Source organism: Oryzias melastigma, linkage group LG7 (genome assembly GCF_002922805.2).
Source record: "Oryzias melastigma strain HK-1 linkage group LG7, ASM292280v2, whole genome shotgun sequence".
In the NCBI taxonomy this organism is placed as follows: domain Eukaryota; kingdom Metazoa; phylum Chordata; class Actinopteri; order Beloniformes; family Adrianichthyidae; genus Oryzias; species Oryzias melastigma.
Genome location: NC_050518.1, coordinates 14,973,979 through 14,997,999, shown reverse-complemented (window position 1 = coordinate 14,997,999; position 24,021 = coordinate 14,973,979). Strand labels below are relative to the sequence as shown.

The window sequence follows — 24,021 nt, the reverse complement described above, 5'->3', positions numbered from 1 at the left end:
TTTATTTGGATATTTATGCATGTTTTTTCCCAATAAATTGCACTACATTTTAAATTCTGAAATTATTCAAAGCATTAATAGTTTATCCAAATTCAAATGAATGACCAAGTTATTATCACGTCATACTGAAACACATCTGTGCACCACTAGAGGGCGACATGTAACATTAGCTGGCACATCCACATGGAAATCAATATTAAAGCTACATCATTAGACCACACCAATTAACGTCCTTTCGCTAAAAATTATTCGGTTTATGGTCAGTTTTTAGCTCAATTACTGAGCAATTATTTACTAATTTATATGTATTTTGTCTTTAAGACCCCAAAATAACATTTCAGGCTTTCGTCCCGGTTATTAGCATACTTCCTTAGGCCTTTATTTCCTCTGTCATTTACGATAAGGCGTCGAGTACACGCAACTTCAACTTCCTGTTTACAAACCCCAGCATTTCAAAATAAAAGCACTCTTATGTGTGAAACGATGTGCCTACAAGTGTTAATAAAGTCGCCCCAGTTAATGTAAATACAGTTTTTAAAAATGCCATAGCTGTGTAATAACATAGTTATTCTACATTTAAAAAAAACAAAGCAACCATTACGCTTATAATTAGCGTCTTCAAACATTGCTGACAACAAAATGTTAATTTTCAAAAATATATTATTTGTTCTTATTTTACTCTACTTACTACTATAGTTGACGTAATTCGTCGTCGGTTAATGAGTTCACGCGGAGAAATATTTTGTTGTGAAGTTTTGTAAGTTGCCTACCGGATGCGCGCGCGCGACTGTTATCGTTTCTTGACACATTTACGATGTTTCAGTTCACTCTGTTCTGTGATCATGGCTGCACTGGACCACACCAGCCATGTTTGCTAATTTAAAACCCAAAGGTTAGGCTCTGGTTGTTGTTTTATTATTATTATTATTTATTTATCGCTCTGTCATCTTCAGCCACATATCCGCTCAGACGGGACACCGGAGTCGTCTGTGGCCACCGGGATCCAGGGAAGCAAAGGTTTGGCAGCTTTAAATGAGATATCAGCAAAACTTTGGATGGTGTGGGAGGATGATGCTCTGCAGAAATTGTCTGCGCGTAAACAATGTAACTTCATTGGAGTGCTAGCTTACGGTGGCTAGTGAACAAAAGGGAGCACGCCTTCAATTGTTAATTTGTGAGGCGTGGGAAGAAGTTGAGTGTCTTAATCAACAACTAGAGAGACAATTATTTAACTTGTTAAACTGTTTTTTACTGTATAGATACATTTGATTCAAACCCAAACGATAGCAGCTACCATAAGCTAACATCTTAGCCTGCCTACTCCGGATAAATGTAAATGATGCTACTAGTTAGCTTTATAGCTTGCGTCAGTAAGCAGACTTCTATTGTGATGAGAGAGCTAAATAACCTTGGGAGTTAGGCGGAGTTATGAATTATGGTATGTTTTACATACAAATTATGTGAATTGTTTTATGTTATTTAATAATATCTAATAGTAACAGCTCTTAAAGGGGGGAAGAGGCGAGCGAGAGCATTTTTAAAGTGGCATTTTCGTTTGCGGGCGCTGCTAATACCATAGCTAGCGCGGCGCCTGGCATTTCAAAGGCCTCGTTGAATTCGGAAATCAAGTGTGTTGGAGGGCTGGACAGTTTAATCTCGTGGCAAACACTCCATTAGGCCTGGAAGTAGGAATTATTCTGTCCTCTTCCTCCACCACCACCTCCTCTACTCCACTCCTGTTTCCTCGCGCGGCTCCGGGCGCTATTTCGCGGTGCCTTTCCTCGGATGTATATTTTCTCGCGGCGGTTGTTCATTACAGCAGCGCCTCATCACAGCCAGTAATGATGAGCTTCAGTCTAATGTCGTCGGGCCCCGGTCGCTTCGCTGCGACATTTTGACGGAGCGAAATGGTGCTGTCACACGCCGCCAATTCCCAAATCACGGACGTTAGACGCTTCAGAGAGGAAGTGGCACACATCCGAGCCGTCCATCTTTATACCCAAATATATAGAATTGTTTTTTAGTGTCACAATCCGTAATGGGTTTGGGTGCTACTTTTTTTGTATTTGTCAATAAAGTTTTTTTCTCTCTTTCCCAGATGGACTCAAATAATCACTTTAACTATGGCACCCACTCCTCAGCAAACTCAGGACTGAAACTCTCCTCAGGGGATTCTCCTTACACCAACGGGTCCTCTGTGAGCTTTCCTCAGCAGGGGAAGAGTGAGTATTTTATTTTATTTTTTCAAACTTTCACCTGTCCTGAAGGTGTTCAATTCACATCACCTCACCTGTGAAGGATGGAGGTAATTCCTTAAAAAAAGTCTGCAAAACCATATGTACAAACAGACATTATAAGGTCAAAATCAACAGGAAAAAAAGATTTGAGAGCAATATTTATTAAGATTTACTTTCAAATATTTCAGATGGCAATAAAACGGCAGTAAAATGTTAAAGTCTCACTCTGATCATCTTTTTAGCTATTTAAAAATGACTCCTAGTGGTCTTTTAATTATGATTATGCTGTTTTTAGCCAAACCCCCCACAAAAACAGTTGTTTTCTAGGACATAATTTCTGCAGAGTGGCAGGAGTTCATTAGAAACTCACCTCAAATTCAGTTGTGAGTGGGACTCTTGGAGGTCAGCACGCCCCCACTTCAATTTTAAGCTTAATCCTCTCTATATATGTCATTTGTCATCAAATAAATGCCACAAGAACATGTTATAAACACTAAAAACATAATTTTCCCTTTATGAATATTTTTTAAAGGTTACTTTGAAAAGATTTCATATGAGTATAAAACTAAAGTAAAATGTTAGTCTCACCCTGATCATCTTTAGTTCCATTTTAAAAACGTTTCTAGTGGTCTTTTAATTTGTTTTTAGCCCCCAAAAGAAAAAAAATACTGTTGTTTTCTAGGACATAGTTTCTGCAGAGTGGGAGCAGTTCATTAGAAATTCGTTTGAGTTGTGGGCGAGACTATTGGTGTGGAGTAAGCCCGCCCCCACTTCCCGTTATTTATCTGTTTATACACTTTCCAACTAGCTTACAGCCTCTTACAAACAATATTTGAGCTATTCAGCTTTGGATCTTGTCGTCTACAAGCTCTGCAAGCTACAAGCTGATTTAAACAGCGCTTTTTCATCTGCTCCTGATACACACTCATTCGAATAAATACTCAGAAATGCAATTTTAAGCATCATTTTCTCTATATTTGTTATATATTATTAGATAAATGCCACAAAAACATGTTAAAACCACCAAACACAATTTTTGTCAGAGTGGGTTTTTAGGTTGCTCACAGGAAACGACTAGAAAGATGGTTAAAATGACCACATGTGAAGATGAAACCAATTCCAAAGAGACCACATCAAAGCAATGAAGAACATACCTGCAGAACAAAAAAAAAAAAAGATTTTTGTGTTCATATATTGTTCAGAAAGATGGACCCTATTATGTTTTGTTTTCTATCTATACATTAGTCAAATATGTTGTTTAAATCTGCTGTTTTTGTGTCCAACAGATTTAAATGGCGACATGAATGTCAATGGCGTATCTACTGTCGGGTCCAGCGGGCCCGCTTCCCACCAACCGTCTGCCCCTTACCTGCACCTGCGCAACCACCATCAGAACAGCATGGGCTACGACTACCTGTGGGGCGCGCACCCCCAGTACGGTCAGGGCGTGGGCTCCTCTGAGATGCACCAGAAGCCGGTCACGTCCGGAATAGCCCCGCCGCCGCCGCCTCAGTCACACCACCACTTCCAGGCTCACGGACAGTACCAGTTGAACGGAAGTATCGAAGGCTCCCACCAGCCCTCCGTTGCAGGCGCAGCAAACATCCCAATCGCAGGAAATCAATACTGGAGCAGGAGTAACCCCGCGCCACAGCAAATGGGTTACAACTCCCAAGGCATGTATGGAAGCTACCAGAATCAGGCTCATCCTGGGATTTCTTTATCACAGCCTCACCAGCAGCAGCAGCAGCCATCACAGCAGCACCTGCATTCCCACCGTCAGCCTCCCCATCACCACCAGCAACCACCGCACTATGGGATGATGCCTAACGGGATGCCCTACTACCAACAACACTCGTCGCCGCAGCAGCAGCAGCAGCAGCTTCCTCAGCCGGCTCCCCAGACCTTCACTCCTCCACGTGGCAGCCCGCAGCACCACAGCTTAGGCAGGGGGCGCTCTGGCAGTCCTCTCCCTGTAGGAGTGTCAACTACATCCATTATGTCACCATCAGCTGTGCAGGACAGCGGGTCGCCCAGGAGCCACAACCGAGATCGAAGCCCCCTCGCCAGCAACATGGGGATGTCCTCTCCAGTGCACGGTAATGTTTGTATCATGATTTAGAGCAGCAAAAGAGCCATTTGGGCCTGTTTGGTACTGATCAAAACCTAATAGGAGCTACAAAACCTTTTTTTTTTACACTTCTAGGAAATTTGATACTTCTTTGGATTACATTGTTGTTTTTTATAATAGATATGAATTATATTTATTTTTGAGCGCAAATAAATACATAAATATTAAGATAAATGGGAATTTTCTTAGTTGTTTTTTTTACTTTTGATAAAAGCTCATATGACTTTCTTTCAAAATAAAAGACTTCCTGTCCCAAACAGGAACATTCAAGTGAAGCAAAAGTATTTGTAAACAAGGTGCGACGAATATGACATTTTTCTCTTGTTATATTTTAGATTTAGTTTGGTGAGCCGTCATCCTATTTTACTACTTACTACAGCTGTTAACTGGAGGTTTGTTTTATTGCCATACTTTAGTCCTGGGACAGTGCTGTGATATGACCAGCAGGTGGCACTCTTTAACTGTTTTATTTGAAAAATCAGCTGGAATTTTTTAAAAATTATTTTAGAATTTAAATTAAATTATGTTAAAAATGAATAAATGTGTTTTTTTCTGAGGTATTTATGGTTCTGTTTCCTGTCTTAGGGCATGCAGGGGAAGTGGTTAAGGAAGTGGATGTAGGCTACAATGGCAGTAAAGGGGCTCCCGGTTATCAGGCTGAACCTTCTACCGCTCACGTGGCTCCTCAGAGCGACTACAGACACCTTCCAGACCAGCCAGCCAGTCAGCATCCAGAAATGGCCTCCCCAGTCAGAGATCCGGTCAGTAACCCGCGTCCTCACAGCGTGTCGTCTCCGCTCTCCGCGTCAAAAGCCGGAGCGTCCACATCTCTAACCAAGGTCTCCACGCCGGCGCGAGTCTCTGCAGCCCCTTCCTTCTCCGGACCCATTCTATCCGGGCCCCCGACTCTCTCCTCCAGCTATGAAGAATCTGCGGCTCCTCAAATGTCGGCCACTCCCAATTCCTTCTTTTGTTCATCTTCAAGAAACTCTTCCAGACTTTCCTCTCCACCTCCCGTAATTCAAGGCCTCAGGTCTCCCAGCTCTGATGCGTCTGAGGTGTCAGAGTCCAAGCCCCCCTTCAAAAGGTCGTCCTCGCCCTCGCACCGACCACAAAAAGTTCCTCTAGCTTCACCTGAAAACTTTTCAGAATCTGCCGCTGGTCCTTCTAGTCCGCCGTCATCTTCGCCCGATCCGTTAGTTCGTCAGTGGAAGTTGGAATCTGCTCTGAAGACTGCTTCACCCTACAGCCCTCCTCATTCTGCACCCGTTTTGTGTCCGGAGAAGCTGCTGACCCGTGGACCCAAGACTTTCTCAGAAGGTTTTGAAAGCCGACCCGAGAATCCTCCTTCCCCGCAGGCCACGCCTCCTACTTTATCTCCACCCCAATCCACGAATCCCTTATCTGCAAGTGTTGCTCCAAGCCTGGAGCCAACATCACCTGGACCCTCTATTTCAATATCCGCGGTGGTGTCACCGATCCCTATAGCTGGCAGTAAACCTAGTGACCCACCAACCGCATCGCAGTCTCAGATCAACACTCCTGCAGCCGTTTCCCCTCCATCCGAGAGGCTCAACTTCACTTCCCTAATCGCAAAAGAGAGAACCGCGGGCCAACGTCTGTTCACCCTACCTCCTTCAACCACTCAAGCCTCCAGGACTGCAGCCGTGTCCTCTCCTCCTTCCTCTGTGTCCGAACCTCCCGCTGCGACTGTTCTGACTGAAGACATGCAGAGATCCGGCTCCAGGGATCCAGCTGCTGCTCACGTCCTTCCCAAATCCTCTTCCAGTGAGTCAGACCGTCAAGGATTCGGCGAGGAAAGCGAAATAAACGGAAAGCCGGAGGAGCACCTTCCAAAGCCGGGCTCGGACGCTGCGAGGACATTGCTGGGTGAAATGTCCGGAGCTGGAACGTCGGGAATCGCACAGAAGAAGCTCAGTGAAACTCCAGGAGGGTTGATGATCGATCAGCAAACAATCTTGAAGGAGGGTGACTCTAAGATTGAACCAACTCCACTCAGAAAGTCTCCTCCACTCAACAGCACAGACGACCAAACTTTCAAGAACCGTTCCCCCGATTCCTCCCAGTACGATGGCAACTCAACAACCGCTTCAAACGTGAACGTCAGCTCCCTCATGGATCAGACCTCTGTGCTAGTGGAAGACAGTTCTGCTTCAGAGGACTCCTTTGACCACAGCTTTTCCCAGAGAAAGGACGGCTCTCACTTCCACAGCACCTTTTACGACGACGAGGGGGATAAGTCTGCTCCATTCGACAGCTCCCGAGACGGGCTCTCTGTGGAAACCTCTCGAGACGAAACCATGGAGTCCACCAGGAGGGACGAAACCTCAGACGCAGAGGAGACGGGGAGCAATCTTATCGGTCAGTCTGCGCTGGAATCTTCTGCAGCCTCCTGTCATTATGAAGAACCTGCCGTTGGGTCGTGGGATGCGTCCAGAACGGAGCCATCCGTGTCATCTCGAGGTACATGCATGAAACACATAAATATTAACAATTTTAGGCATGCCGCTTTATCTTCATGGTTCCTATGTTATCGTTTTTCAGCATTTTCAGAATATACACGATTTTATGAGTTAAATCTCTCTTTCTTCCAGTTCCTGGAGTTGCATGGGAGTTTACAGAGCATCAAACTCCAGACTCGGTCGGACACATGGACATCCTGACACCCCCCGGTTTGAATATGAGAGCGGAGAGCTTCATGGCCCACAGTACTCCAGCAGAGAGCGCTGCTGTGCAGCCAGTTCCTGAGCTCACTGCAGAAGGCCCCCCGAAAACCCAGAGAAAACCACGCAAACCTCGAACCCCAAAAGCATCATGGGTCACAGACGGAGGTATTTAACCTGTTGACTTAAATACGTCTTACTTCCATCAATTTATGAGATTTATCTACTTTTTTTTTTTTTTTTTTTAATAAGAAGCGCAGAGGAAGCCACGCGTTCGAACCCCAAAAGCGGAAAAGCCGAAGGCTGACGAAGATGCTAAAGAAGACGGACCCAAAGGAAGGAAGAGGAAGAGGTCCTTAAAGGTCAATCAGACAGCCGACGTCCCCGGGGGGGCTGGGCCCCTCGCGCAGGAGGTTGATCCGATAATGGCCGCAATTGACGCCGTCCTGGCTAACGCGTCGTCCATCAGCGCAGCCCTCGAGAAAGCCAAGAAGATCAAAAGAGCGAAAAAACAAGATCAGGATGGAAGCACGGCGGCAAACAAGCAGGATGCTAAAACCTCTGCAGACGACGGCGAGGAAAACGATGACGATAGCTCCACGGCAGGTAAGTGAGGAGTTCACACAATCAGAACCTTGTTGATAGAAATCACCTGTTTACTTAGTTTGTTTGTCAACAGGAGAATCAAACAAAAGAAGGGTTGCAACTGAGGAGCAGGTCCGCTTTCCTCTAGCTCACGGGTAACTTTCTTCGTTTCCTCAAACTGTTACAAATCTAAATGTTTTTTAGAAAAAAAGAAGGAAAATTGAAAATCCAGGTCTTATCTTTGAAATGTGCTGTTCCTGTTTGGGTTTTTAGCACTAAGACTAAAGCTTGTCGTTATTCCCATCCCTCTGTGCAGCTGGAGGAGGGAAATCCGAGTGAAGAAACTGGAGAACCGCATGAAGGGGGAGACGTGGTATTACACTCCATGCGGCAGGAGGATGAAGCAGTTTCCTGAAATCATAAAGGTGCTTCGTTTTTCCCACTTCTTTATTGTAAATTCCTGCCCGATTGTGATCTTGATCTCCCTGATTTGAATCCTTCAGTACCTGAAGAGACACGGCGACAGCGTGGTCACCAGGGAACACTTCAGCTTCAGCCCACGGATGCCCGTTGGAGACTTTTATGAAGAGAGAGACAGTTCAGAGGTGTGTAACCGTGACTCTGTTCCATCAAACCTGCAGAACATTGAAAGTATTACTGTCATGCGATTAATTGTTTGTGCTATTAATTAAGTGCAGGTTAATCACAACTTTTGAACCTTATAATTTCTGTTAAAAACTTCATTTTGAGGTATTTTATTTAAGTTTGTGACATTGTGGCGCAGCAAAAATTTAAACTAAAACTAAAAAGGTGGCTTTTTTATCTATTTTTTTATTATTAAAGACTTCTGACCTTTACTTTGACATCACAGAGGGGTAACTTTTTTCAGTCTTGAACCGGTAAAAAAAGAAGAAATAAACATTTGGTCCAGAGTGCTTTAATTTATAACATCTTTAGGAACACTTTACTGAGCAATCCAGAAAATATTGAACACGAACTTCTTATTAAAACCATAATTCACACGTCTTTATACCCTATAACACAGTTTATCACAATACAAAACAGTAGAAAAGACATGAGAATTATTATATAGTTTTCTCCAACCTATTTGGGTTAATTTGATATTTTTAAAAACTGAGATGAAGCAGAAAAGAAATGAAATGAAACAGCAAAGGATTTGAAATATTCAGCCTCTTTTTTTGCTTCATCATCTGGACAAAAATGAGCAGTAAGATGTGGACTTTCCCTCTAAAATGATGTTTTTTCTAATGATGATCACAGCTAGAGCGGACCGCGGTTTGTTCACATTTAGTTGTTACCATGACGATGCGAGGCGCCGCTTATTTAACAGTCTGCTTCTGTAAAAAAAATGTTTAAACTTAAAAATATAACAGAGCTGAAGTTCTAATAATATATTTTATTTTTATATTATCTTAAATAATCAGGATAAAATGATCCTCTAGGTGTGCATAACACAGAAGTAACCATCAAACGCAAAAATAAGATTAACACGATAAAAAAAATGTCTGTAATTAATCCCAATTAACGCGATAATTTGACATCCCCAAACTAAATACCCATTATATACATTATATTGTGGGCTTTTATTTATGATGTTGCTGTTTTTAGACACTTAAAAAAAAATGTTGTTTTTCTAGGTCATAGTTTCTGTAAAGCGGCAGTAGTTTACTACAAATACACCTCGGAGTTGTGGGCAGGACTGTTGGTGGGGAGTGAGTCCTCCCCCCTTCCCATCACCCATAACTGAGCTATTTGTTTACACTCTTTCCTGCTAGTTTACACCCCAACCTTTTTAATGTAGCAAAGAAGTTCTTTCTCTAACAACATTTTTGATTCACAATGATTTGAATAAAGAAATACTTAGAAATGTAATTTTGAGCTTAATTATCTTTATGTGCGTCATCACAAAAATGCCATAAGAACATGTTAAAAACGGTTAACGTCAGAGTGGATCTTTGAGTATTTAGTAACCAAACTAACAGAAATGTTTGATTATCGTGCCCATAATGCATTGCAGGGTGTAAAGTGGGTCCTTTTGGCTAACGAGGAAGTTCCCTCCATGATCATGGCCATCACCGGTCGACGAGGCCGACCGCCGAACCCCGACAAGGAGAAGCCTCGCAGGGTTAGCGGCGCGAGGGGGGGGCAGGCTCGCCGGCCCGGTAGACCCCCCAAATTAAAGATGGTCGATCTTCTGAGTAAAGTCGATGCCAAACTGCTGAAGAGACTTGAAGCAAAGGGTGAGTATAATACAGGCTGAACATTTGATTATTTTATAATGTTTGTTTTAAAGTTTCAGGAAGCTTTTCATTAACTTTAGCTTAACTTTTATAGAGGCTCTAACAGAGGAGGAAAAGGAGAAAATTGCAAAAATCAAAAAGAAAATGAAGAGAAAGGTGAGTTTGTGATAGTTTTGGCCGATTCATGTTGACATATCTCATTCTGCTGCTCTTCCTTTCCAGGCACGCATGAAGAGACGGCAGGATGCAAAGATCAAGAAGATGAAGGAGGAAAAAAAGAAAGTGAAGGTGCAGGAGCTTACTGCTAAATACAGTGGCTGTCTCCGTCCTCTGCATCACCTCCTCTTAAAGTTTTCTTTCTGTGATTTCCAGCTGGAGGAAGAGGCCAAACTGCTGGAGGGAAAGGCTGAGTCGACAGACCTGTCAGCCCCAGAGGTCACGCTTTCAGAGTCTGCCGCAGAGCCTAAGAAGTCTGGCCGCAGGAGATCCGTCAAAGTTGACGCCCCTGCGCCTGTGGCTGTGCAGGCATCCAGCGAAGCCCCGCCCCCAGGTAACCGAGCGCAGAGTGCTCGGAGTAAAGCCAAGGCCCTGGCTAAAGCTCAGGCGGAGGCGGAAGCGGCGGCTCAGGCCGCTCTGGCCGCTAAGAGAGCAGCAGAACGGCGAGCGCAGGCCCAGAGACGCCTGGAGGAGAGGAAGAGGCAGCAGCTGATTGCAGATGAGCTGAAGAAGCCCGCCGAGGACATGTGCCTCACCGACCACAAAGTGAGCTTTAACGTTAACCAGCATGCTGTCAACATGCAGAAATATCTCATTTATAATCATTCCTTTAAATGTTTCCACCAGCTTCTGCCCGAGTTGTCCCGGATTCCCGGTTTGGTCCTTTCTGGGACGGCTTTCGCACACTGCCTGTCTGTCGTTGAGTTTCTTCACGCCTACGGAAAGCTGATCGGCATCGACGTGCCCAAAGACATCCCGAGCCTCGCTACCCTGCAGGAAGGCCTGCTGGGCCTGGGTGACAGCCAGGGACAGGTCCAGGATCTGTTGATAAAGCTGGTGGATTCAGCCCTGCATGATCCCGGTCTGCCGTCTTACTATCAGGTGGGTAGACCTCTAGAAGACCAACTGTTTAACACCTGGACTTCTCTGTTAATTTTGACTTTGAAAGAGTTGGAGAATGTCCTGTAAATGTGTGCTTTTGCCCCTTTTTCCATTGACTTTTTAATATCTACCATTAATTCACAATATACTCCATGCCATAATAGTATTATAACAACTTAAAATGTAAAAAAACTCTATCAAAATGTGATTTTTAGAGTTTTTAGTTAGAAAAACAAAAGGTTTTGCATGTTTAAAGTTGATATTTTTCCACTATTTGCAACATTTTTGTATCTTTGTTTCTAAATGTGCCAAAACGGTGCATACATTGTAAAATATGTCCAGGCGCTCAGTCCGCTAGCGATTCATATCAATCTTGACAGGAAGTTGCACACTAGAAAGTCCGGCCAATTTTCAAAATATAACTAATTTTTTACAAAAAAATACCATTATTGTGATCTAAAAAATCCTACATTCATTTTATGTTATTATTATTTTTTTTTTTAAATATCTCTTTAATAAGTCAATTTTTTCATGATGGTACTCATACCATGTCTATTTTTAGATAATGATACCTTAATACCGCACAACCCTAGTCTGGGGTTGAAAATCAGTGGGTGGGGGTCTCCATTATCAGGTTCTGCATCTGTGTTCCACTTTTGTTGATGTGGTGAACAGATTTGGTCTCTGACCACATCACCAGAGCCTCCAGCATCCTCACATTTTCAGCTTCTCAAAGGACACTGGAAGAAAAATAATTTCTTGTGATTTCACAGCATAGCTATTCTTTAACAGACTTAAATATGCTTATACTTTAAGATTACTTATAACTTATGAGTCAAAACTTGAATTTGAATGACATTTTTCTCAAGCATTAAGTGTTTCAGAATAAAAAAATTGCTAGCAAGTGCTTGATTCATAAAAAAATAACAAATACTGCTCCTTAAAAATGACCAGAAGTGACTCCTTTGTTGCTCCTTCAGTCTCATCATCTTTTCTGAATCTCTATAGACATTTTATTTCCCAGGATGGTCATCTTTCTGACATTTTTGACTCACATTGACAATAATGTCTCAGCTTTCAGAAACTGCTGACATTTTTCAAAAAGAGGAAACTGTTGAGAAGTTACGGAAATTCAAAGATAATTTGTGCAAACGTGTCACTGTCGACACGCTTGATTCTTAAGGGTTAACCCTTTCTAAATTCAAATTCCCAGTCCGTAAAGATTCTCGGAGACAAACTGGTGGAGCTGGAGCTGACTCGCAGCACCGTGTCGGAAGCCCTCCGTATATTTTTAGAGTCTCACGGTTACGAGACGGAGGTTTGCAACTCGTTGAGGACCAAGCCCTTCCACGCCCTTCCTCCCGACACCAAGGCGTCCATCCTGGGCTTCCTGGTGGAGGAGCTCAACGGCAGCAACATTGTGACCAGGTTAGGCAGAGTTGGATGATGTTGAGAGTTTGCCCTCGTCTTTTGCCTCATGTACGCATGTGCTTGTGTTTTAGTGACATCGACAACACATTGGAAAACATGACGACCTACAGGAAGAACAAATGGATCATTGAGGCGAAGCTGCGCAAGTACGCGGTCTGATTTTACTCTTCAAAACCTCTTTTTAGGATTTTCTCTAAATGTTCTCCTCTGCTAGGCTAAAATCTGTGCTGGCAAAGCGCACGGGACGCTCCGAGGAGGAGATCTGCTTTGAGGAGAGGAGGCGCAGCGCAAGAGTGGCTGAAGAAGAGAACCTGAGTCTGGAAGAGGGACTCATTCTGGAGAGAGGAAACAGGCGCGCCCGAAAAGAAGAACCCAAACCCGTCGATGTATGTATCCGCTCTAGCTTTGGAATCACAAGCTAATCCTTCAGTGTTGATTATATTCGTTTGTTTCCCTACTGTAGAGCGAGAGCCCCGCCGTTGCCAGCATTCCCGAGCTTGAACGACAAATAGATAAGCTCACCAAGGTGGGAATAACGATCACTTTTTTCACCTATTTGTAGCTGATTTTTCTGGCTGATAGCAGGAGAATCACTATAGTAGTGTATAGTGATTCTCTTGCTCCTTTCCGTACGTAAAAACTCAATCACACTGTCAGCGATTTGAGCAATCTTGGTTAAAAACTTTAGGCTTGTTCAGGACATTACCACCTATATGTTTGGTATTCATAAACTTTATAGTTTTTGAAATATTAAACAAAATAAATGAATGAGAGAGACTTCAAATTTCAAAATTTTAAGTAGATTATCAACAAGCCTTTCAATGTATTCATGGGCTATGTTTTAATCTTTTATAGTAATTTTCAAAAAAAAATTGTTTAGCTATTTGAGTCTAGCTAAAAAAATGTGTATATTATAGCAGCATTTTGGCTAATTTCTTATCTACTGAGGTTTTTAGGCTAATTCCGAGTTTAGCTTTTATTTTAGCAACAGGCTAACGTTTTTGACTAATTTAGTTTGCTGAAGAATTTTAGGCTATTTTGGAGTTTAGCTAATATTTAAGCAATGTGCTAGCCCTTAGGCTAATTTGGCATCTACTGAGGTTTTTCTATGCTAATTTGGAGTTTATCTAATATTTTAGCAACATGCTAATGTTTTTGGCTAATTTCTTATCTACTGAGGTTTGTCTATACTAATTTAGAGTTTATCTAATATTTTAGCAACAGGCTAACATTTTTAACTAATTTAGTTTACTGAGTAATTTAAGGCTAATTAGAAGCTTAGCTAGTACTTAAGCAACAAACTAGCTTTTTGGGTTAATTTGGAGGTAAACTCGTATTCAATCAACGCTAAATATTTTTCAAAATTGGCATGTATTAGGGATTTTCCAGAAATTTAGGTCAACTTCATTGCTCTGTCATAGTTCTTGAACAAAATTTCCAGTCTTTTAGCAAATGTAACATTTTGCAAATAGCTTTCCTTCAGAAATTAAAGTGAATTTCGTCACCATTTTCAACAAAAACTTCAGCACTTTCAGTGACTACTTTCACCAAAAAGCCTTTACACTTGCATTATCACAACTAATGCAACTTTTCTAGTTTTTATTGATTTTCTTTTTTCTTAAACGTCGACAGCGTCAAGCGTTTTTCCGTAAAAAGCTGCTACAGACTTCTCATTCCATGCGAGTCATAATGCTGGGTCAGGACCGGTACCGCCGCAGATACTTGGCCCTACCTCACCTGGGAGCGGTTCTGGTGGAGGGCCCTGAAGAGCTGCTCAGTGAGTTTAGCTTTCAAACTTTAGATGCTTCCGTGTGCTCGTTTCTTGATGTTTTTATGCTCCTACTTCACAGCTTCCGAGGACGTTCTAGTCGCTGAAGTGCCTGTCGCTTTCCTGAAAAAGGAGCTAAAAGTGGAGGAGACTCCCATGCCTGCTACTCCACCTCCCACTCTCCCATCTTCTCCGTCCTCGGCTGCCCCCGGCCAGGCGCAGGGCTTCTCCGCAGAGGAGGATTTCCTTCCCGGAACCGCATCCCTCATGAGCACGCAGAGAGGTCGCGGACGCCCGAGAAAAATCAAGCCCGAAGTCGAGCTTCACCTCCGCACCGCAAAGATCCGCCGGCAGCGGCGAAGTAGCATCAGATCGGTGGGAGGAGACAAGCCGGGTTCGCCCAGCGGGACCACGCAAGACCTCACCCAAGCGGCTTTCCAGAGCTGGCTGAGCCAGTCGCAGGAAGCGGCGACCCACGGCTCCTGTTCGGCAGCAGGGGAGGCTCCGGAGGGAAATCGGCCCGAAAGAAGCGTGAAGGAGATGGCAGAGAAACAAGGACAGTGGTTCAACCTGCTGCCCAAACAACCGTGTGATGAGAACTCTTTGACTGAGGCCCAGATACCTGCCTCGCCGCCTAAGCTCCTCCCTCAGGTCCAGGATGTTCTAGCGACCGTTTCTGCTGACCTCATCAAGGTGTGCTCCTGGAAGAAATGCCTTAAAAGCACTGTAATAATTCACCTGTGTAACCCAGAAACTATCTCCTCCCACAGCCGGATCCTCTCATGCCCGTCCAGACTCCTGTTGTCTGTGCGGACCCGGCGCTGCCACAGGAAATCAACCCCACTGATGCTGCTCAAACTGCCCCCACACTGACTCCATCAACGCCTCCTCAGCTCACGCCGATTCCCATCAGCCCGCCAGCACCACCACCACCACCAGCTCCTGTCACTCCCACCCCTCCTGTCAGACCCGCTCGACGGCGGAGACGAGGGAGCAGGGGCAGCAGTCCTGCACGTCGAGGGCCGCGAGGCGCCGCAGCCAAACGCCGCGGCCGCCCGCCAAACTCCGTGTTCCAGGAGCTGGAGCAGCAGTACTTCACCCAGATGGTGGTCAAGCCAATTCCTGCCTGTAAGACGCGACGCTTCTCAGAATTAAAAAAAAAATTGGTTTCTAATGGAATTAAGTTAAATATTATTCTGCTGTAATGTAAAAATGTTTACTGTGTTCCCATAAATGTAGTTTTTATTTATTTTTCCATTTTTCCTAGAAAAGTCGTTTTCTGTATTTAGCTGTACGTGTAACCTTACGTGTGTTTGCAGCTATGGTGCGCGGTTGGTGGTGGGTGAAGGACCCAGAGGAGCTCTACAGCACCTTACAGTCCCTCCACCCTCGGGGAATGAGGGAGCGACTCCTCCACAAGCATCTGGCCAAACACATGGAGAGCTTAACGGAGATGTGCACCAAACCCATTAACGGTAAACCTTAAAAACACAATTTGTGTCGTCTTTTTTACTTCCATGGTCTTATAAATCTTTTTCTTTACCGATGAAGACCCGATATTTGAGTCGAAGGTGGAGGAGAAGGACGCTCTGTTGGAGGCTCTGCAGCAGCCGTGGCAGGTGCAGGACAAAACCATGGAGACGGACGTCATCGCCCTTCAGTGGGTGGAGGACCTGGAGCAGCGGGTGGTGGCAGCTGATCTACAAATGAAGGTGAAACTTCAAAATAAGTAGATTTGTAGGATGAACATGTGATATAAAAAGATGTGGATTCATTTTAACAAAATATTCTAGTTAAAACGATTTTGTGCTGTTCTTTAAGGTACCGCCTCAAAATGCGGTGAATGACCCCGAGACAAACGCAGAGACACTAGTGGCTGAATTTCAGGTAATTGAAAAATATGGATTAGGGGGTCGACCGATTATCAGTGCCGATATTTGCTGATATTGAACTGGTTATGTTGGGTTTGTTGTCCTGTGCGGTCTGATTGGTTATGCAAACCACGCATTTAGTCCTCTGCATGAGACTGTACTCAAAACTATGGCTGCCATTTACAATAATATATTTTAATGCTGTTAATCATATGTTAAAAGTGAATGATGGTCCTCCCCAAACTGAGAAAAAATGGGCAATGAGCAACAAAAAACAAATAATTTATTTTTGTTTTTGTCTTAGTTAGGTAGTTAAAAGATTAACTGGGACTACTGACACATTTTTAATATTATTTTATTAAATTTTGTTTTATTTACTTTATAAAACTTTATTATTTATTTACATTTTTATTTGACTTTATTAGACATTCTGCACTTTTTGTTTCTGTTTCACCTTTATTACTAAGAGAAGTAATCTAATTTATCTGACGTTTACTTTATTTACTATGAAACTTTTAGTTTATTTAACCTAAAAACACAAATAAAACATGCTGCTGATCCTGTTACCACCTGCACTTCTAGGACTTGTATATCTGCAATTTTATTTCCTTGTTTTTTAAATGAAGTTTCAATCTAATTTTGATGCTAATATTTTTACTTCTCCTACAAATGAATATTGGCTCCAAATATCGGTTGTCAGCCTTCTAGATTACTAGTAATTGGTACAAACAAATATATAAATGTATCGGTCGATCTCTAAAATGGATCCACTTCCTGTCTCTCACACACGAGCTTAAAGGTTTGCTAATCTCTTCACATCCTTGTCTCCCTGAAGCCTTTCACCATCCCCGACCCAGACTCGACGCGTGAGGACCTTCAGTACTACGAACACGATGTGGACCCGCGAGACGACTGGATCGTAAGAACCAAGAAGGAGTGGTCCGGCCTCCCTCGCATTGCCACCCACCCGCTGGACCTGGCTGTGCTGCGTCTCGCCAACCTGGAGAGAAACATCGAGAGGCGCTACCTGAAGCAGCCGCTCTGGAACCCGGCGGAGGTGATGCGCCTCGCCCCGCTCACCCCCACGCCTGGAGAGGAGCACCTGATGGACGTCATCAGGTGAGAGCGAATGGGCGTGGCTTGAGTTTCTATGTTTAAATCAGAAGTACAAGCATTCTTTTTTTCCTCTGGCAGCCTTGAAAGTGAGATCACCTCTCGAATGCGCACATGGAGGCAGGCTCTGGACCGCTGCCGCAGCGCTCCGCAGCTCTGCCTGTGTCTGCTTCAGCTGGAGAAGGCCATCGCCTGGGAGAGATCCATCACTAAAGTGGTAAGTTTTACCCTTCAGGGTTTGAAACATTTATCCGATTTCCTTCAGTCCGTTCACCTGTCCCTTTACCTTTGCAGACGTGTCAGGTCTGCAGAAAGGGAGACAACGATGAGTGCCTGCTGCTGTGTGACGGCTGCGATCGCGGCTGCCACATGTACTGCCTGAAGCCTAAAATAACCCAGGTGCCAGAGGGAGACTGGTTCTGTCCAACCTGCACAGCAAAGGTCAGAACCCGCCGCCTCCTGCAGCTGGAGGGAAAGTCCCTGCCTGGTTGGGGTCTGGACTCACTGGTTAGTTTCCTTTTCAGGATCAAGGAGAGCCTCAGCAATCTTCGAAAAAACGCACCAGAGTGAAGAGGAAACGATACGAGGAGGAGAGCTCTGAAGAGGAGACCGCTCGGCGTAGCGGCGGCATGTCCACGCGACACAAGGACCCCCCGCCCGCCGCTTTACCCTCCCGTTACTCCGGGGAAGGAGGCAGCGCCAAACGACGCCGCATGACCACGCGCAACCAACCCGACCTCACCTTCTGCGAGTAAGTCATCGTGTTTAGAAATGGGATTTTCTCCAGGGATCGATGTGTGCCGTCCGGCTGAGTTTGTGGTCACTTTCTCTCCAAGGATCATTCTGATGGAGATGGAGGCTCACGCAGACGCCTGGCCCTTCCTGGAGCCCGTTAACCCTCGCCTGGTGCCAGGTTACCGCCGCATCATCAAGAACCCCATGGACTTCCTCACCATGAGGGAGCGACTGCTACAGGGAATGTAAGAACTCCATCTTTTTATAGTACCTCATAACATTTTCTCTATTTTTAGGAAAAAAACATAGAATAAAAGTTTGTGGAGAACAGAATAACTGAACATGATGCACCGAAAACTGGCTTTTTCATCATAAAGCCTCAAGAGATTTGACGATTGATCCAGTTTTTTAAAGATTGTGCCGTTTACGTCAAACTTTTTAAAATGTTTCAAACTATAAAGCATGGTAATGTATCAGAAGTACTAAAGTATGTGAGAAAACCACATTAACAACTCTTAAGAATTACATTTATAAATTAATTTATATTTTAGAATAAATGTGAACAAAAAGAAATGTCCTCTCCAACTTTATAAAATGCGGGAAAAAACATATATTCATATCAGCTGGATATCTCATTTGGTAGGTTAAGTTTGGGACTGGGAGGCAGGAAATCAGGGTTTAAAGGAAGTCCAATAATCTTCATTCAGTCCTCGAGCAAGACCCTTTACGCTACTATCTAACCCCAGATAACATACAGGGCTGTAAAACCTTAACTGTGGCAGCCCCTGAAGGGATAATACAAAAGTTAAACAACAATTAAATGTGCATTTATAAAATTCTAATAACCTCCAAAACCCAATGATTTAAAGGCTCTATATCATATTATTCTAAGCCTCTCAGAGTAAACTATATTCACATATATGATCATGTGTTACCTTTGGTACACTAAAGAATAAGTTATTTATCTAATTTTATTTGTTTTTATGAACTCTTTTCCCACCCAGAAGTAAAACGACTCAATCTCTAAGACTCCGCCTTTCACTCCTTGTGGGTGCCGCCCATTTTATGACATCATTCTAGAGCCAGCCTGTTTGTTTTTTCCCACAAAAACAAACATTCCAACTTTTGCAAAGGCTAATATGAGTATAAAATGAAAGTTTATGGATGATCTCCGCTAGCTCCACGAAGAAAATGTGTGTGTGGAAGGGGCTGTTCCTCCCTCTGTGACATCACAATGTGAGGACCCGCTCATTTTGAGAGGGGCTGGTGCTTAAAGGGACTCAGAGAATGTTCAGAGATGTATGAATGGATCAAAATACTATTTTGGGTTGTTTATAGGGAGAAATTAACTTTAAAATACACTTAAAAGCTAAAAAAAAGTTTAATTTGCATGAAATAAGCCATTTAAAGAAAATTTGACAGAGGGGCTGGACCAGGAGTATTCACCTCGTAAAAGAAATAAACAATATGGGATTTGTAAAAAAGCATGTCTTAATCTTAATTGAAAATTATTGTAAAACAGAACATTTATTTCAAAATTTCGTTTTTTGTTCTCACTTTAGTCCCATTTTCACGAATGGGTTGTAGTCCCTCAAGGAAATGACGTATTCATGTGATGTTGAAGTAACTGGACAAATGACTTGGAAATCACACATGAATATATAGAAAAAAACACATTTTCAAACACTTTCAAAAGCTTTCTGTGCCTGAACAAAGGTGAATTTATTTGTTGAGCCTCACCTGTGGGGGAGAAACTTGAACTACAAGGAAAATAAAATTATTATGAGTAATCAAAAGCCCAATCTGAATTCCTCCCTCCCCCTTCATTTAGCCCTTCAAACTCTCTAATTGTTAAATGAAGCTGCATAACCCCCTCCCGTGTGTCCTCAGGTACTGCAGCTGTGACGAGTTTGCAGCCGACGCACAGCTAGTCTTCAATAACTGTGAGCTCTTCAACGAGGACACGTCTGAAGTGGGGATGGCCGGACACTCCATGAGGCGTTTCTTTGAGAGCCGCTGGGCGGAGTTCTACTCAAACAAAGACAAATAGGAGGCGGCGGCGGCAGCGGTTTGGCCTGATGGGGGGGCTGGAGACCGCCGTCCCAGTCCCCTCCACACTCTGCATCACTGCTGGAGTTTGTTGCAGCCACGTTGTATTATCTCCTGTATAGGTATATATGTATAGATTTTTGGCTCTTTGTCTGTTATCGTCCCCTATAGAGGCCTAATATTTTTCAAAGGTCTGCAGCTGAAGTGGCTTGTACCCATTTGAGTGAGAACATTTACCCTCACCTCCTCCTCCTCCTCCTCCTCCTCATCTCCCGTCTGTGTTCTCCTGTGGGGTCCCGCTGTGAGCGTCTTTTCGCTCACGATCGCACCGAAGGTCAGACGTTCACTCATGCAGCTTACAGACCAGACCTGCTCAGCACTCCCAGCAACACGGATCAAAGCTCATCAGTCATTTCTAACCAGTTCATCAGAAATGTAACGTGGTCTTACGCATACATGTAATTTTTGGCTCTATATTTTTATTATATATCCTATATATATATATAAATAAATAAATATATATATACAGATTACAATAGCTGGGATTATTTAATAGCAATAGCTTGTAGTGAATGTGTACAGATTACCTCATAGAGATGTTTAGACATTTATGAAAAGGCCAGTCAAACCTTCAAGGATTCTGTTGTTGGACCGTCACCAGTAGATGTTGTAGAACTCCTGCACACGTACACACACCTGCACCGTCACACTCGCCGCCTGCTGCCGTGTGAACGACACTGGTTTCTAAAACTGGAGGATTTTTCGCGTTGTCAGTCTCTAGCTGTGGGTTTTTTTTCTCCACTCTACAACATGTGAAAGTGTTCCGTTAGGTCGTAGCGACGGGTCTGTAGTTTGCTGTAAATACTCCCGTTTGATTGGACGCTCCGACATTCTTTGGACTGAAATGATGAGCTGGCACGTGTGTGACATGGAGGGAGGGTGCTAAGAAAAAAAAAAACTTTTAATCTGATAAACTAAATTGACTGAAATGCTTTTATTTTTAGGATTGGCTTTGCAAACTGAATTTATGGGCTCCACCTTTTTCCACTCTTACATTCCTTTTTTTATTTAATTTTTTTTCTTTTTTCTGTGTGTGTGCGCGTGCTGTACACGGGCCAACGTACGACATCGTGCTCTGAAGGCGACGGGACGATTCCACAGACCGGGTTTTATTTAAACCGGTTCCTTACACTGAACCCGCTCAGTCCACGGATAGGAAATAAACGTTGACGTTCCTTATCTCGCAAAGGGACAGTAGTGTTCTGCATTTTTTTCTTTACCAAGAAAAGAAAAAAAAAACATGAAAACCAAATGTGGTGTTAAGTGAATTTTTAATACTGTACAGTTTTGGTGACTTTAAATTTGTTCCTTTATATTTTTAGGACCAATTCATCATTTTTAAGAAGGAGTGTTCTAAGACTCTGTTGTATTGAGGTGATGTAACACGTGTGCATCTGTAGAATGTACTGTGAGTTGAATAAAAACACATCTTATAGAAGGGATTTGTCATCATTTAGTCTCCGTTTTAAGACGTATTTAGGAGTCATAGCATTTGTCTACTCCTAATCCTTCTTTCCTACTAATTAATATAATATTTAGTAACATCATTTTACAACCTGAAATGATTCAGATAAATGTCCTCTTGACATGTGCCTGAGTAATTGGCTGTTATTCTCCTCAGCTTAGAATAAATCTGCATTTTTAAATAAGTAATTTTCTGAAAATAAATGTGATTTTGGATTCAAAACTCAACATTCTCTAATTTGAACCTAAGGAAAAATTATAAAAAATTTGTAAATTTTACTATAGATTGTGGTTTTTCATGTGTCATCTGGACCGTGTTGTAATGTAAAACAACTTCACTTTTGGAATTATGGGTGTATTTTTGTTTTTGAACCCTTGGTAGCCTTTTTTTCAATTTTTATGTTTATTACACAAATGTGTTCTCTTTAAAACTCTCTCTTTTTTTATAATGATTCCTTTTATTACAAAACAATCCCCCAATGAACCTGAGATTGTTCAGAAACTCAATTCCAAACAGTAAATTCTGTATTTGTTTCCTGCAAAAATACAGATCAGGTTTTTTAGCAAAGATGAAACGTATAGAGAGAAAAAATAAAAATGTATAAGTCCACAAAAAAAGCAAAGACAAAGTCAAAAAAAATGGCAGAATCTATTCAATTGATAGATTTATTCCAAGGAGTTTCACAATTGTATAACTTTTATATTTGTTTTAAACCAAAAATGTCAAAAATAAATGTTTTAAACCTTCAAATTCTGAATAAAAGCTATACTAATGTGTTACTATAAAAAGCGAATGTGATTAGAAAACTCACCAGTTAGTTCAGAAACTAGTAAGTGTGAATCCAATTCTCTACCGTCCTATCAGATCATGCTTATGGCTCTTAACAGATTTACAGAATCGTTTAACTGCTAAACCTTGACTATCCTGGGATCCAGAAGAACATGGCGGTGAGATCTCGCCTGTCTGAAGCACATGCTGCCATCACATGCAGCTGCTGCGATTACACACTTCTACCTGTCTGATAGGACATGTGTGCGCTTCACAGCCGGGTTTTCAAATCCAAAACTCTGTTCTGGCTCTCTCCGTGCTGCTGCTCCTCTCCCTTCGCCCTCCATCAAACCCCTGAGTTTGCACTTTGAGAGTGTGTGTATGTGTGTGGAATGGTGACGAGTCAGCGCTCTGTTTGGGTGGGTTAGGGGGCAGAAAACTCCCCACGCCAGCGGCTTCCAGCGCAGCCCCTCCACACGCACACACATCCAGAATCCAGCCTCCGTCACACATTCAGGCTTAAATCCCACAAAAGGGAGGATAACGGTTACACTGTTGCCGTGGTGAGGGCGGGGTAATCCACTGCATAATGGGGGACACCAGCGGGCTTCAAACTACCCTCCTGCCCGCCCGCTTTTCCCAGCCAGCTCATTCTGGACAGGGTCTGTCAGACTGAGGGCCTCTGGAGCCCAAAGAGTCAAGAAATCCAGAGCGGACCGCCGTCGTTTGCCTCGTCTATTCGCCATTTCGTCTGATGAACGCGCCCCTTTAGCAGATTTGTGAAACCAATGCAGCCTCTCTTATGTTTCCATGGCGACAGCATCACTAAAAAAGGCCGGTCCCCATGGTGATCAAAGATGTACCCCACAACAGGACGTTCAGGAGAGTTTGTCTGCTTCTTTGTCCAACAGATTATGGTTTTTAAAACTGTTTAATGTAAAAGGGACACGTCTGGGAGTCAAAACATTTGGGAAGAGAGCAAAGAGAAATGTTTGTTGCCTCTGCTACTAAAATAAATGACATCTCATAGAAAACAGTTTATTTTATGCTTTATTTGGGATGTAAAACAAACGGAAAGCAGCAGCTTTAATGATGAGCTGCAATATTAGTGACTTTTGTTAAAATTAGAGAAAAAAAGTTTAAAAAAAGACTCAAACCATATATATTAACTTGCTATCTATTAGATGCACACAAATGTCAATGACATTAAACCACATGTCAAATCCATACCAAGAAGTTACAGCTGAGTGAGTGACATCAACCCATGAAAACTATTATTTATGCTTATTTTTTTATTTATAAAATATATACTGTTATTAAGGAGAAATCTACATATTTATACGACTTAAAAGATGGTTGGAATAAAAATGACATTTTTAAACATTTTTATTCTCCATCACTTTTTTTTCTTAGTCAAAATTTAAGATTTTAAAACATGTAACCAAATAAAGATCAACAGAAATTATTTTTCTTTGTGTGACTATTTTGGGAAGTAAACATGTAAAAGTGTTTTCATTATTAAAGAAAATCAGTAATAAACACTATCTTTAAAAAAAAGAAGTAAACTTGACACAGATGCATCTATTAGATATCTAAATCATGGCCATTTCGATGTTTACAGCTGTAGATAAGCATTCAGTATCTGATAGACATAAATTCATAGAGGTCTATGTTAAGATCTTTAGCAGAAAACTTTTCTACGGTTAATTTAGTCACAGTCCCATCATGCCTTGCATGCTGTAAAGAAGCCATTTTGGTAGTTTGG

The 24,021-nt window shown here is 42.7% G+C and overlaps 1 protein-coding gene across 4 annotated transcripts; it reads left to right on the top strand.

The window, feature by feature from the left end:
- Positions 1 to 691: 691 nt before the first annotated feature.
- Positions 692 to 21,461, top strand: baz2a (bromodomain adjacent to zinc finger domain, 2A). Of its 4 annotated transcripts, XM_024293293.2 has the most exons (31): positions 692 to 892; positions 954 to 1,017; positions 2,099 to 2,222; positions 3,524 to 4,336; positions 4,954 to 6,852; positions 6,984 to 7,220; positions 7,305 to 7,658; positions 7,732 to 7,792; positions 7,954 to 8,062; positions 8,141 to 8,242; positions 9,676 to 9,898; positions 9,993 to 10,054; positions 10,121 to 10,186; positions 10,271 to 10,660; positions 10,742 to 10,996; positions 12,210 to 12,424; positions 12,499 to 12,573; positions 12,642 to 12,813; positions 12,891 to 12,953; positions 14,060 to 14,204; positions 14,278 to 14,888; positions 14,966 to 15,323; positions 15,515 to 15,670; positions 15,747 to 15,907; positions 16,017 to 16,082; positions 16,902 to 17,185; positions 17,261 to 17,396; positions 17,474 to 17,620; positions 17,704 to 17,930; positions 18,016 to 18,159; positions 19,805 to 21,461. In XM_024293293.2, exons 3-31 carry the CDS (start codon positions 2,099 to 2,101, stop codon positions 19,962 to 19,964), a joined length of 7,815 nt encoding a protein of 2,604 aa, XP_024149061.1. In that variant the 5' UTR covers positions 692 to 892; positions 954 to 1,017; the 3' UTR covers positions 19,965 to 21,461. The 4 variants fall into 4 exon arrangements, with proteins under 4 accessions (XP_024149061.1, XP_036068692.1, XP_024149062.1 ...); XM_036212799.1 differs by having other exon boundaries at positions 692 to 1,017; XM_024293294.2 differs by lacking the exons at positions 692 to 892; positions 954 to 1,017 and adding an exon at positions 1,222 to 1,438 and having other exon boundaries at positions 7,308 to 7,658.
- The last annotated feature ends 2,560 nt before the right edge of the window (positions 21,462 to 24,021 follow it).

What these genes read in the sequence shown, in the direction of transcription:
- baz2a (XM_024293292.2), top strand. An exon ending in AAGAGAGAGACAGTTCAGAG is followed by an intron (nt 8,243 to 9,675) that starts GTGTGTAACCGT and finishes AATGCATTGCAG; the next exon opens with GGTGTAAAGTGGGTCCTTTT. An exon ending in AAGAACCCAAACCCGTCGAT is followed by an intron (nt 12,814 to 12,890) that starts GTATGTATCCGC and finishes TCCCTACTGTAG; the next exon opens with AGCGAGAGCCCCGCCGTTGC.